General features: G+C 41.3%; 1 protein-coding gene across 1 annotated transcript in view; it reads right to left on the bottom strand.

The window, feature by feature from the left end:
• htr7c (5-hydroxytryptamine (serotonin) receptor 7c) overlaps positions 1-14,014 on the bottom strand; it is a gene marked incomplete at both ends in the record, with an annotated part of 31,774 nt that extends 17,760 nt beyond the window's left edge. The window contains one exon of the mRNA XM_083902244.1: positions 13,548-14,014. Within this exon, the coding sequence (XP_083758370.1) occupies positions 13,548-14,014 (467 nt within the window). The remainder of the gene's footprint in view (positions 1-13,547) is intronic.
• Positions 14,015-14,229: the final 215 nt, after the last annotated feature.

The raw sequence follows: 14,229 nt of genomic DNA, 5'->3' as shown, positions 1-14,229 counted from the left end.
TATCTCACCGCTTAGTAAATCATTGTCGCTCCTTTGTTCGGTCTCGATGAATAATAGACTCCACCTCGTTTGGTCCAAAATACAAAGCATGATTTTGTTCCACAATAAAGTCACACAGCATTTTTGCCCTTCTTTGCTTTCTGTCCCCAAGGACATGTAAAAAAAAAAAAAAAAAGGACGACGGGCTGAAAATTGATGAATCAAACTCAGATCTCTATCTACAGAGTGGCTACTAATCCATCTCCTGTCACATCAAATTGCAGAGGAAATGACAACATACCTATGCTGATGACATGTGATGGTAGATGTTTTCCAACGTCCTCTTTATAAAACAACATCAAGCCCTCGATTATCATTTTTGTGTCAACAAAATAAAGCAGAAACATCAAATTGAGGTCAGCTGGCTTTGACACAACAACACGCAAATAACTTCAAACATCGAGCAGCACCTCGTTTATGAAGCCCTAAAGTTTCAAAACCCCTAAAGTTTCAAAACACATCTGCTGAGATGATGAGTTTCTGAGAGCTGGTGTGCTAATTCAATCACTTCCAGGTATTGGCCAATCACAAGACAGTGGGAAAGCTCTCGTTGGTTGGCCAATCACAACACAATCTGTCTTCTGGGGGTGAGATTTCGGTCTGAAACGGCGCAGCTGAAGAGAGCTTCAGTGAGGAGAGATTTTGACCGGCTCTTTTCCAGCAATTAGGAGGCATAAAAACAATTAAATGTATGTAAGTAGACCTCCATAACTAATAATAATAATATGTGTGATAGGACCACTCTGTGGGAGTTTCAAAACTCTGCTGTCAAATTGGATATTTAATATGTTTTGAGGGAAGTTCCTGATGGCAGAGTAAAAAAAACATGAGTGCAGGGTGAACATTAGCCATGCAAATGATGTGGGTTGGCAGTCTCACCCTGTCCACCACTTTGGTCCAGACTGAAATGTCTCACACAACTGTTCCTGCTAAACATTAGTACATCCCTGTAAGCATGTTTCCATGCCAACATTGAGCTCCAATGACTCATCCAAGTGTAGCCCTACATGGCTGCTGTGTGACTGCAGACATTAAGCTTTGATGGGGGTTTTTTTTTTGCACTCTTTCCTCCAACACTGGGTGTGCTGGGGTTCAGTTCGAGTGACTTCTACCTCCAGAGTAGGTCAGATCCCAGACTCTATATAAAAATGGTCTTACCAGAAGCAGCGTATAAAGCTTTTGAATCTGGAAGTTCACGGACATCGCCTGATACCAGCTGTCAATCACATTGTGTACAATCACACATGTCGTGCTTTATCGTCCATTTTAACAAAAATTGACATCATGTTGAAGAAACTTGTGATTAAGACCAGGGAAATGCAAAAGCAGAAGATCATTTTCCCAGAGACTTCTCTTCAGACAGAGTTCTTTTTTTGAAGACTAGGTCCATTTTTATGTTCAGTCTATGAGTCAGACACTTTCACTTTCAATTATTCACACAGTAGTAGGATAACGTGGGCAGGGGTTATGCAACACAACAAACTGAGACAATCACTTTGGTAACAGTTGTCTGTATTAATAACTATTCCAAGAGAAATCTTTCAATTCTATGATTGGTCAGATATGTATAATACTTTTCATTGAATCCATAACTACATAACTGGGCTAAACCCCCTGAAAGCCTAAAAAACAAAATTTGAGGGGGGTCGAAACATGTTACAATGTAATTGGAAGACATGTTTGTTTGTTTTCAAATAGATTTTTGTCATTTCAGTTTTACATATATTATGATCTACACAGGTTGCATGCTTTCTTATCCTTTATAACCCAGACAAAATGTAGTCGTGACGAAGCTGCATCCACCGTTCCACAGGGGGGAGCTGCGCTTCTGAGAGCGGGTGTGCTGAATATGTCACTTCCGGGTACTGGCCAATCACAAGACAGTTGGGAAGCTGGGGTGAGAGTTGAGTCTGAAATATCGCGGCTGGGGAACGGCGTCAGAAAAGCTCATTTACAGCAACTAGGAGGTTTTTGAGCATAAAAACAAGTTAATGTATGTAAGTAGACCTCCATAACTAACATAATATGTGCAACAGGACCACTGTATGTGAGCTTTAAAATCGCGTCTGATAACCCCTCACCCTACAGGATAATTATGCCAGATAATCTATTCAAATCCGAGCTGTCCAGGGTGTACCACGTCTATCGCCCTATGTCAGCTGAGATAGGCACAGCACCGCCCGCGACCCCCCCCCCGGTGGAGGATAAAGCGGTAGATAATGGATGGACGGATGGATCAATTCAAATCAGCCTACAATCGGAAGGCGCACACACAGTTGGCGGAAGGAAATCTGGCCAATTATACTCTAGTGTGGTTGGCTTTAAAATAAATTTAAAGCACAGGGGGTGGTAGGAAGATTGTTAATGTCATCAACCGGCTGCATCAGAAAACCACTTCATACAAACTGAAAGGGTGCATATCACCACCTGGCATATGGCGGCAGACATTCAATCAATCAATTCTCTGCTGATAGAATAGTCCACGTTAACTGTGCAAAGCAACCTAATGACAGAGAGGTTTAAAAAGCATAGTGTGAAAGAATATTGAATCTAAAAAACCATCAACAACAAGCAGCTGTTGATCCTTATGATTTTCCTCTCCCCTGACATTTCCACCCTCTTTGGTACTTTCCCACACACCTTTTTTTTTTTACGTGATCACGTGATCCGTGGATTTTGTCTCTCACGCTTTGCCTCTGTAATAAAAAGTGTGACAGGATGGACACACAGAGCTGCGTGTCAATGATTAAACTTGCCGCAGGCGTTCACACACAGCATTTTTATTTAATGGTGCTCAGAAATATTTCGACAGCAGCTTCGCTCCAGAGGAAGATCCTGTTTACAGGAACATGAGAAGTGGCGCACTTTAAATTGAATTGCTGTTTCCTCAGCAGAGATTTGCATGGTTTGTCTTCCCCATAACAGAAAATAGCTGCTGTCGTGGTTTTTAACCTAAAGCGTGTCCGCCATGGTTTCTTAAGAATCTAAGCACTCCCTGTAAAGTGTGATCTAAGGATTTTTTGAAAGTCATTGTAACAACGCATTCAGTAGAGGAAAAATTTTGCTTTACTGCATTTGATCTCGTCACACTGGCCTATAGCAGCATATACTGTACGTCCAATCCTCCACATATTTTTAAATTAAAGGTGCCATATGTAAGAATGTGGCCAAAAACATTTACTACATTCAAATTCGCTTTTTTTGACGTAACTGGCAACCCGTGGTTGGTCGGCAGCCGAGACTCTACTGACTGCAGTGATTGGAAGATGGCAGTAGGTGGCGCCACAGGACGCCAAAACATGATTTCAAAACATAAACATGATTTGCAGTCTGCAAAATATTTCTTTGAATGCGAATATTTTGTCTGTACTGTTGTTGTTGGTGAGTTCAGTTTGTTATATGAACATTATTCCTGAGTCTCTGTGACATATTAGGAGGATTTTATGGCCAGTTGGTTTAGATCATTGGTTCTCAAAGTGCGGCCCGGGGGCCAATGGCGGCCCACAGAAACATTTCTGGCGGCCCCTCAATGAATTACAGTTGATAGTTTTAATCCAGGAGCGACTAAGCTTGTTAAATGTTTATTGGACATTACTGGATACAGACCAATAAGTGTAAACAAAAATACTGGGTATTTACCTGGTTTCTATATGGTGAATTTTAGTGTATTATTGTGTTATAAGCAGGTAATAAGCAGGTATCTACAGCCCCCAATTACTAGCTATTTACCCAGTAAATATGTGGTAACAGAAATGTGTTACTTGGTATTAACCTGTAATTAGAAGGTAAGAACAATGGCCAAAATACTGAGTAAATTATAAGCGTTATTATATTAATGTTTAAATTAATTTTATTAACGCTTATATTACTTAACGCTAAACTGTAGAACTGCAATCTGGTCATTAAAATTATTACAAATGGGATTTATTTATGTTTTTTTTCCTTTGGCGGCCCTCAGTCCAATGTTGGGTTCCTAAATTGGCCCTAAGGTATCAAAACTTTGAGAACCCCTGCTTTAGATGTATTACATAATGCACCTTTAACCAGGAAAAAAAACACATTGAGATTAAAAATCACTTTAAGTGTGTCCAAGACTGTTACACAGTACAACAAGGTTAAAGCCAGTCAGCAGCCATACTATACAAAAACATCAAATAATCAAATCCACCGAATCATAAAAAAAACCATATAAATCAGCAAGAGCGTATACAAACAGATGTGTGAGACCAAGCCTATACGTTTTAAATGTTGTCTCTAGTTCATTCCAGGCATTCCCTTTTCTCCCAAATCAGCTCTGACCCTTGGGCCAGACCGTGAGAGCAAAGCTGATAAGATCCAGAGCTCCTCTGATTGACAAAGGTCGACAAAGGTCAACAGGTGGGAGGGGAGAAGACCGAGAATAGCTCTGTCAATTAACATTCGCCAGTGTTTTAGTCTGCGTGTCGACAAAGAATTCCAGCCAACACGCTCATAAAAAACAGACAGTGATGAGTGAGAGATCGCAAGTTGGTGATAAACCTCAGGCCTCGTCAAACACAGCGCGGTGGGGATGTGGACTCTGGGAGGAGGCGTGCACGTGCAGAACATATCCGTAGTCCGAGACCGACATGATAGTGGCAGCAAACGGCCTCTTTTTGTGTTGAAAAGAAAGAAAATAAATAGAAACCCTGTTTCAGTGTCAACCTTTTTTACAAGCTGATTGATATGTGGAGTAAAAGAGAGCGATTCATCAATTAAAAATACAGAGATATCCGTATGATGATACAGACTCCATCTGCGAAATCACGGAGAATTGACAATTAGGGGCAGGTTGTGTGGCTTGGCCTTGGCATTTAAAAAGAGCATGAACTTTAGTTTTGTCTGCATTTAACACCAATGTTAAATGACAAAAGTTCTGCTGAACAGTGTTAACCCTTAGTGCACCTCATGGTTATTTGACTTTTGTGTGTGTTTTTGAGTCAAAGTTATCATTCATTTTATATCACATTTTTAGTAGTGATATAAAGTAGCAATAATTGTGCAAATTCACAAAATAGACCAAGGCTGAATTCCAATTCCTTGCTTAACCCTCAATCTCAAAAATGCTCTCCCTCTAGTGCAAGTTCTGTCCTGATTCTTGGAAAAATTAAGTTGAGGGTCAAGTTTAAGGGCTGTAGCGCCCTCAATATTGAGATTTTCCGAAACCACCCTTGGGAGCAAGAGCTACCCAGAATGCAATGCGTGTTTTCACATAAGAAAGATGGCGCCGAAAGCAGCGAAACGAGTGCGATACAAATGAAGTATTTTCTTTGTTGATAAAGATATAAAAATGATTTTAGTTTAGGCCCAGATTATGGATTACTGACGTCATTGTTGCGTAACATTTATTTTTATTTTACCATCTTTTGTCAATAGTCGGCCGGTGTGGTTTACTTTTCAGTAAGTCGTGGTCTGTGGTAACTGTCAGCTGAATATTTGTATGAGTATCATCTTATAACTAACTGACAACCTAATAACTTGACTGACAAACGGATCAGAATAAATAATCCTGACGTAAATGTCTTCTTCTTCTTCTTCTTTTTTGGAGTTGACAGACTGGACGCAGCTTTCGCGTTATTCTGCCCCCTACAGTCTGAAGACGTATCTGCATTTAAGGGGTGTCCCATTTCTAAGTGACAAAATAACCCTCAACACTTGGTTTTGAGGGCCAGTTAAGATTTAGGGTTGAACTTGAGGGTTAAGATTGAGATTGTAGATTGTACTTTTTGCCTAGGTGTGTTTATATAGTTGGTGAAAATGCTTATTTTTAATCAGATTGCCTAGGTTGTGCTGAAAACGGGATATAAGACACTCTATGTGGCACATTCTTATACTCTTTGTATATACTCTACGTTTAAAGGTAAAGTAAGTAGTTTATAGTGCCATCTAGAGGAGAAGCTGAAACTTACAACAAAGAACTGCTCCTGGAGTGGAGGCGGGACTTCCGCTACAAGTAAAGCGACGCTTGATTTGTTCTGTCGCGTTTGTCCTTACAGGCTCCGGTAGAAACATGGCGTTGTGGCAATGCAACCGCGGCCCGCAACCGTGTTATTTTACATGACTTTTTGAAACACTACGAAAATGAAACAAAAAATATTATACAGCGACTAGACAATGCAGGAGCACATAATATGTATAAAAAGTGGATTTTGGGTCATATAAACCGATTAATACTTCACAGTGTCCCTTTAAACATAGTAATGTAAAAATGCAGCCAAAATACTCAGTGTTCTAAGGGTTAAGAGGGTATGATTGGTTAATGCTGATATTCCATCAAATTACCAGAGTCAGCATCATTTAGTGTCCATTTAGATGGATGTTGCCTGACTGTGCTCAGCAGCAGCAGCAGCCGTCTCTCCCAGGATGAACTTTACACACTGACCTCACAGAATTGTAATCATACGTGGAGGCCAGCAGGCTGCAGGTTGATGCGTGTGGAACTTGGCTCATCGATGACACGTCAGTTGGCACAGAGGATGTGGAAGCTGCGGCTAATCCTGCCGCCATCTATGGTCAATTGCTATGGTGATTTTCTCCCTCCAATTCCCCGCAGGAGCCGGTGAGTGCGATCACGCCTACGCCATGTATCTTTTACTGGACTAAAGAAGAAAAGTTTGTTTTTCTACACTGTATATTTTGCAGCTGACTCACATCTCATCCACAGATAGTTCACACATAGTTAAACATGGCTCTCTTTGATTTGTAAATTCCCATCTCTCTCTCTCTGTCTCGCCACACAATCGCTCATCCATTCCTCGAACTGCTGGAGTCTATCTTTCCTAGACATCAGAGGGACAACAGAGAGGAACCACGGTCTTTCTCACTGTTGTGAATAAATCATTCAGATTTGACTTGAATTATTAAACGTACAAAATATTACTCTCAGTGAAGTTAAGAACTGACTGGTGCCAAAAGAGATAATAACTTTTTTTGGGGTGGAAGTGGTGACGAACGTGGGTAAAGTACATGCTGGGATACGTTAGATAAGAGCCAGATCTAGGAGACTGGAGGCATTTATGATGTCACTGGTTCAGGCTGTGGCGTATGCGGTGCTGAACTTCCACTGAACGAGGCTGGAATTGATGGCAAAGCATGGCTTTGACAGCATTGTCCATGCAGTACAATATCAATAATAATATTCTGATTCTGATGAGAGGATGAGACTGAAAAGACGAAAGTAATAATAATGGCAGACTGGGTAGTGTAGGTGTTTTCTAATACCAGACGATGGCAGTAATGCAACATCGTGGCTGTAAGGTGGTAAAGGAGAAGAAGAAGACGAAGATGGCATCATTCCAATAGAACGAGGAACCTTGATAATGTGCGATTAATGAAATGCTATTCAAACAGTTGAGAGGTACTTTTTACCTCCATTTACACTACTTATGTTAATTAGGGGGTGGGAGAAAAGTCGAGTGAGAATGTTTTCATTCTTATACGATTCTTGCATTAATGTATGGAGGACGATACCTGACATATCAATAAATAAATAAATACAGGTATAAATAAATACAGGAATAAACAAATTAATGTATAAATAAATACAGAAATAAATAAATATAGAAATGCATATATTCTACATTTCTGTTCACCTACATTTATTTATTTATTTCTGTGTCCATATGTTAATGAGGTAGGAGGTCCTAGCCTCAGTCAGACAGCATGATTGGTCAAATCGGAGAGCCAGACAAAAGCGTTTCATCATTGGCCAAGTCCCTCAAGATACTTCTTAGTTAAATAAAGATTAAATTAAATTATTTTAAATTAAATTAAATTAAATTAAATTAGTATACATATATATATTTATATACACACACATATATTCCAGCCATTTTTTATTTCTGATTTGTTCAATTTCATGATAAAGTGAGGTAAAATGACAGTAATGTATTAGAAATGTGAGCTAAAAACCAAATTGTGTGCCTCGACCATCTCTCGGCTTTACACAGAATTATCAGAGGAAGAATCCAGTGAGCAGCTTGTTCTCTGGGCACAAACGACTTGTTGATGCCAGAGGTCAGAGGAGAATGACCAGACCGCTTCAAATTATTCAATTCAGCTTGCAATAATATCTCAAATAACCACTGATTACAACCAAGGAGTGAAGAAGACTATCTCTGAAACCACAGCATGTTGACACTTGATGCAGATACTGCTACAGCAGCAGAAAACCACAAATGGTGCCATTTTAATTAAGAGACGTGTTAATTAAACCGCTGTCACGGCCTGCAAATGAATGCTGGCTGTGGTGGTCGGGCTGAAACAACAAGTAGTCATTCTGACACACGGCAGCAGAGGCAGCAAAGGGAGAGACGGAGAAGCTTAATATTACAGCTTGGATAGACTGAATGGACCCTGTATGCACGGTCGCCGTTACTGAGCATGTCAGTAATGGATTAAAATGTATGAGAGTGTGACAGTGAATCAGCATTCACCCTGAAACTGACCAAGTTAAATGGAACTCTATTTGCACCTGTGATTTACGGCTGACGGTGCTGTGCAAAGGAGCCATTAGCAGGGTGCATGTGATCAGGGTTGCAGAGGTGAGATGAGTGGCCGGAGTCGCTGTCCGTCCTGTCCTTATAATTGTAAATATCTAACTGATCTTTGTCGGATTATATAACGTTAGATACAATTATTTTGTCAGAAGTCGACGGAGAAAACTTAGGGAATGAGTTTCAGACGGACAGCGACTCCAAGCCTGTGACTATACTTCCTGTCACTTAATCATCATTTAAATCATCATTTAATCATTTAAAATGTGTTCAAGTTTAAATGATCCGAAAGTCAGCAATTTTCAAGTTTTTGATCCAATCCAAAATCTGAGCGGATTACTTTTGAAAAACTTTGCCCGGGTGATTGTTTTGATTCTGACTGATCATGTCCTACACCATGTCGCTTACACTATTGATTGATTGATTGATGGTAGAGAAGGTCATCCTCCAAATGGTTTGATCCCATACTCAGCTTGTGTCAAAGTGTCTTTGGCCGCTAACCCCAACATGCTCCTGCTGCTTGTGCCTGCAGTCTGTGAGTGGCTGTGACTGTATGAACGTGAGAGTGGATGTGGAATTGGTGAAAGGCAAAACTGTAGTGTAGAGAACTTTGAGTAAGTGCTATATAAATACCGGATATTTAGCAGTAGTAGAGATTGTGTTACCGCACAGCAGTCCCTCTGAGATTCAGAAGTGTCAGGCCAGTCAAGTCCCTGCGGTATCATAAATGCTTTGGCCTCGTACACTGGGGACCAATCCTGTAAGGTTCAGCATCTCCCCTGAAGGAGCTGCTCCAGTCAATCAGCATCTGTCGCTGCAGTCGAACACCTCGTCTCCCGAGACTGTTTTTTCCTGTATAATTCTGCTCGTCATTGACAGCACTTCCCAGCTTCTTTTGAGATCGGGAAATGTCAGATGACGGTGGAGGAGCACTGATTACAGCTGTGTCTAATTGACAATTCATTGAATTATCTCCATGATTCAGATTGTGGACCCTCTGAATGTATTGTTTAATTTAAATTTAAAACACGTCTGATTTCACAGAGATCGTGGAAAAACGGTTAGCAGAAGTGTCTGTCTACAGTTCTGCCTGGGGACGAAAATGATCCCAAACAAACATAACATTATTATAAATACTTCAATTCACACTTTCAATCATTTACTCCATTGACTCAGATCATTCACAGGGAGGAGTCATTTGTTTTGTTCTGATTATACGAACAATTAGCCCCTTGTATTTCAGACAATTTAACAGGTCACAGTAGGGAAGTCCCGACTGTAAAAACAAATAATCCCCCCCCCCCCCCCCAAAAAAAAAATTCAGGAACTTGAACAGAACCATAGTTAAAGGGATACTTCACCGATTTGAATGTGGCTTTGTATTGCTAGAATAGCAGTAGTAATTTTTAGAAAATGTGCTTCCCTTCCTCAGTTTTTCCCTGACTTGTAAAAAAATCTGTTTTCCCTTATCCAAATGTGTGCGTTTTGCATCACATTAGGGCAAATTTTGAAAATGGAAAACAGATTTTTTTACAACAGTGAAAAACTGAGGGAGGGAAGCACATTTTCTATAAAATACTACTGCTATTCTAGCAATACAAAGCCACATTCAAATCGGTGAAGTATCCCTTTAATGTAATCAGCGACACCTGTGCTTTTCTTGCTAAAAACCAAGTCAAAATGGCTGCTGTGTGAACGTACAAATCACAAACAAGGCCACATGAGCGGCTGACAAAGCTGGTTTGCCACACTTTCCCCGATGACGGAGTGGCACCTGCTGCTGCTGCTGCTGCTGCTGCCACCTCTTGGAATTGTTTGTTTCCACTCACGTCTTTGTCGATTTGCTGAGGTTGACATGAGGAGAGTGTTCCTCCTTAGGAGGATGTCACAGAGCATATGGTGTCATCATATACCGACCGCCTAATGACATGACAGAGGAATCACTATTCATCCATTTTCAGTTAACCCCTTGACCATGGTGACCTCTGACCTGACCCCTATCTGCCTCTACAGAACTTATCTTATTACTCAGAGGAGCCGCAGATGGGTCTCAGGGTGTTTTGGCGTCACAGAATTGCAAATTATTAACATTTGTCCTAACAGGCTCCCGTAGAAGCATGGCGTCTCGTTGCTTACAGTGGCAATGCAACCGCGGCCCGCGACCATGTTATTTTACATGACTTTTTGAAACACTACGAAAATGAAACAAAGAATATTATACAGCGACTAGACAATGCAGGAGCACATAATATGTATAAAAAAGTGGATTTTGGGTTATTTAAACCCAAAAATACTACACATTGTCCCTTTAAGACTGTCGTTTTAACGGTAGCACGTTTTAATTATACATAGATTCAAATGAGTTGACCCACATGAGTCTGTCTGTGATGAAGAGGTGATTATATCACATACATCGCTCAGAAATGTCCGATGTTATCACATTTCATCGAGATTTGTTGGAGGATCACAACATGAATGTCCTGAAATTTGTTTTTCCAAATATTTGTCTGTGCAAATAATGTTTCCTACAGACTTCCTACTTAATGCATATTTATACTGTGAATGGCATCACTGTCTTACTACACAGCCATGCTCCTGTCAGCGATATCACAGCTGAGCGGAGTGGAGCCGTCATGCTCTATCACAGCATCAGCATATCCATTTCCTCTCATAATGTCATTAGCCCAGACATGAAAAATGTATAGCGCAGGGTGCAACACACCGAGGTAATAACGCCCGATTGGCAAATGCGAGTCAATAATCAGATCATCAATACCGCCATGTACTCGTGTCCTCATTAAGGTGAATGAGGCAGAACAGTGACACCATCCGCCTATTTCATTGTGGATGATAATGGGAGCAGTAGATATTTGTGATGAGTCACAGGATGCAGCCCCTCAGCATTTCCATCAAGAACACAGACTCCAAAGAGCTGTCGGAGAGAGAGAGAGAGGCTCTTTATGTCTACACTGATTGGTAAGGAGGAGTGATCCTGGCTTTACTCATACCACTGTACATGCAGAAGTACTCTCTTTTATGCATAATATTGAGGAACTGTCATGATACCAAACTCTGTGTGTGGTAAAGCTTGTGTTTAGTGTAGTGAATCCCAACATCATTTGTGGTAAGTGAGCGGCTGCTGCTGCTGCTGCTGCTGCTGCTGCTGCTGCTGCTGCTGCTGCTGCTGCTGCTGCTGCTGCTGCTGCTGCTGCTGCTGCTGCTGCTGCTGCTGCACGTGTAATTGAATTCTGATTGATTTCCCTTTGATTTAAATATAACAGTGATTTAATAATAAAGGTATAGACCCAAGACAGAAATGCAGAACAATAAATGTATTAGTGTAAAAAAACTACCTGGTACAGCTGATCGCACATCATCGCTGTATCACAGTCTGTGGATTCTCATCAGTGGCTTTAAAGGGATAGTTCAGGGTTGTTTTAAAGGTGCCATATGTAAGAACGTGGCCAAAAACAAGTTACTGTATTCAAATTCAAAATACCGAGGTCTTTTAGGTTTCGTTTCATGACATAACTGGCAACCAGTGGTTTGCTCGGCAGCTGAGACTCTACTGACTGCAATGATTGGTAGACGGCGGTAGGTGGAGCCACATGACGGCAAAACCACAGATTTCAAAGCATAAACACGATTTGCAGTCTGCAAAATATTTGTTTTAATGCAATTATTTTGTCTGTACTGTTGTTGTTGGTGAGTTCAGTTTGTTATATGAACATTATTCCTGAGTCTCTGTGACATATTAGGAGGATTTTATGGCCAGTTGCTTTAGATTTATTACATAATGCACCTTTAAGTAGATGGGTACCTAGTGTATACTTGTGTCAATGGGGTGAATGCAGTTCATAGTGTTTGGCACACTGTGTGGAGAATGGAACATAGTTGATCCTTTGTTTGACATACTGTACAAGACTCGTGTGGGCAAAAAAAACTGCATTCTTAGTGTTTGCTATAATATTTTCATTCACAGTCCCTTTTCTTGGGTACTATATTTCTTATCAACATTAATACGCGCAAGAGCGCAGACGTTGTGTGACGATGTGGCAGATCAGCTGTTTGGATTCTCCTGTCAAATCGCAAGTATTTCAAATTCACAATTAAACTTTGAATAAGCTATAAGTGACTGTACTCAGAGGCGCAGTTTGTGAACAGGCAACTGCTTGGGGCCCCGAGCTGATAGGGGGCCCCCGACACTCGGAGACTGAGGGCTGTTTTTTACTGAAATGTGCAGTGAGAAGCCGCCTCCCCGTCCCCCCTTAAACAACAATGGGCGATTTGCAATGACATCTCAGTAGTTAACCTCCCTAAAGGGGCCCCACCTCACTTTAACCTGTGTGAAGTTATCGTTCTGCAAGTTGGAAAATGAAGAGGATTATTTACAGTGTAATGCATATCTTTTTTACTCATGTTTTTTTCCATTATTTACAGTATTTTATTGTTCTACATATTTATATTGTTTTATAATGTGGGTTCTTTACAGTTTAAAAAGTTTATATAGTTTTTAAAAGTTATTTACAGTATGTTATTGTTCTTTACAATTATATTTTCACATACTTTTTAATTACAAGGTTTTTCCATGTTATTTCGTTCATTTCGGAGAAAAAAAAACATTTTGAACTCGTACATTTTTCGTTGGTGTCAGATTATTTGTAACATAATGGCGATGAACACTGGTTGGAAGGAAGGGCCCCCTGGGAATGTTTGCTTAGGGCCCCTACAGACTCTAGAATCGCCTCTGACTGTAATCAGTTTCTGGCAGATAATCACTTTTTGAGACTCCAACTTCAAAAAACCTGAACTATGCCTTTATTTATCAGAGGAACAGCGGACACTGAGGAGCCATCCCCTGGCGTAAATATGGCCAATCAGTTCGTGCGTATAGATGATGCACTTACATTATCCATCGCCTTGAATTCCCCATACACTCAGGGTTCTTCTTTCTCAACGCTCGTGCATTTGACGCATCCAACTTTGGGAACTCACCTGTCCACGCTGATCACACACAGGGTCATGATGGAGGCAGTGCAGCACATTACATCCATGCCGATGAAGATGTTGCAGAAAACCTCCCCAAAGAGCCACTTCCCCCCGGTGAGATCCGTCACTATCACAAACGGCATCACAACTATGGCCACCGACAGGTCAGCCACGGCCAGTGACACCAGCAGGTAGTTTGAAGGCTGCCTCAGTTTCTTCACGACGCACACCGCGATCACCACCAGCGTGTTTCCCATCACGGTGACCGCCGTGATGATCGCCAGCATCACCCCGATGATGATCTTCTCCGGTCGCCCGAAATCCAGCAGCTGCTCCCCGCACGACTCGTTCCACATGGCCGTGGGACGCGCGGTGTCGAGGACATTGTAGAGAAGCTCCAGGGTGTCATTGATAACTTCGGAAATATCCTCTTTCTTGTTCAAGGCGAACTCAATTCCCGAAGTATTAAACATCACGACAGCGTTATCCCGGCGGGGATGCAAGGGACGCCGCGCCAGTGCGCTCCAATTACGCGCATATTTGGATATGTGTGACCTGCTCTCGGCTCCTGCCCAGTGGTTTTAGACGGAGTCCGCTGTAACTGCACCTCATCAGAGCTGCCAACGATTCAGTCACACGAGTTTTTCCTTCTTTAAAAACTGCACTTTGTTTTAAAAAAAAAGAATCC

The sequence above is a fragment of the Microchirus variegatus genome (assembly GCF_963457635.1).
Source record: "Microchirus variegatus genome assembly, chromosome: 16".
NCBI lineage: Eukaryota > Metazoa > Chordata > Actinopteri > Pleuronectiformes > Soleidae > Microchirus > Microchirus variegatus.
This window is presented reverse-complemented; position numbering and strand designations above follow the sequence as displayed.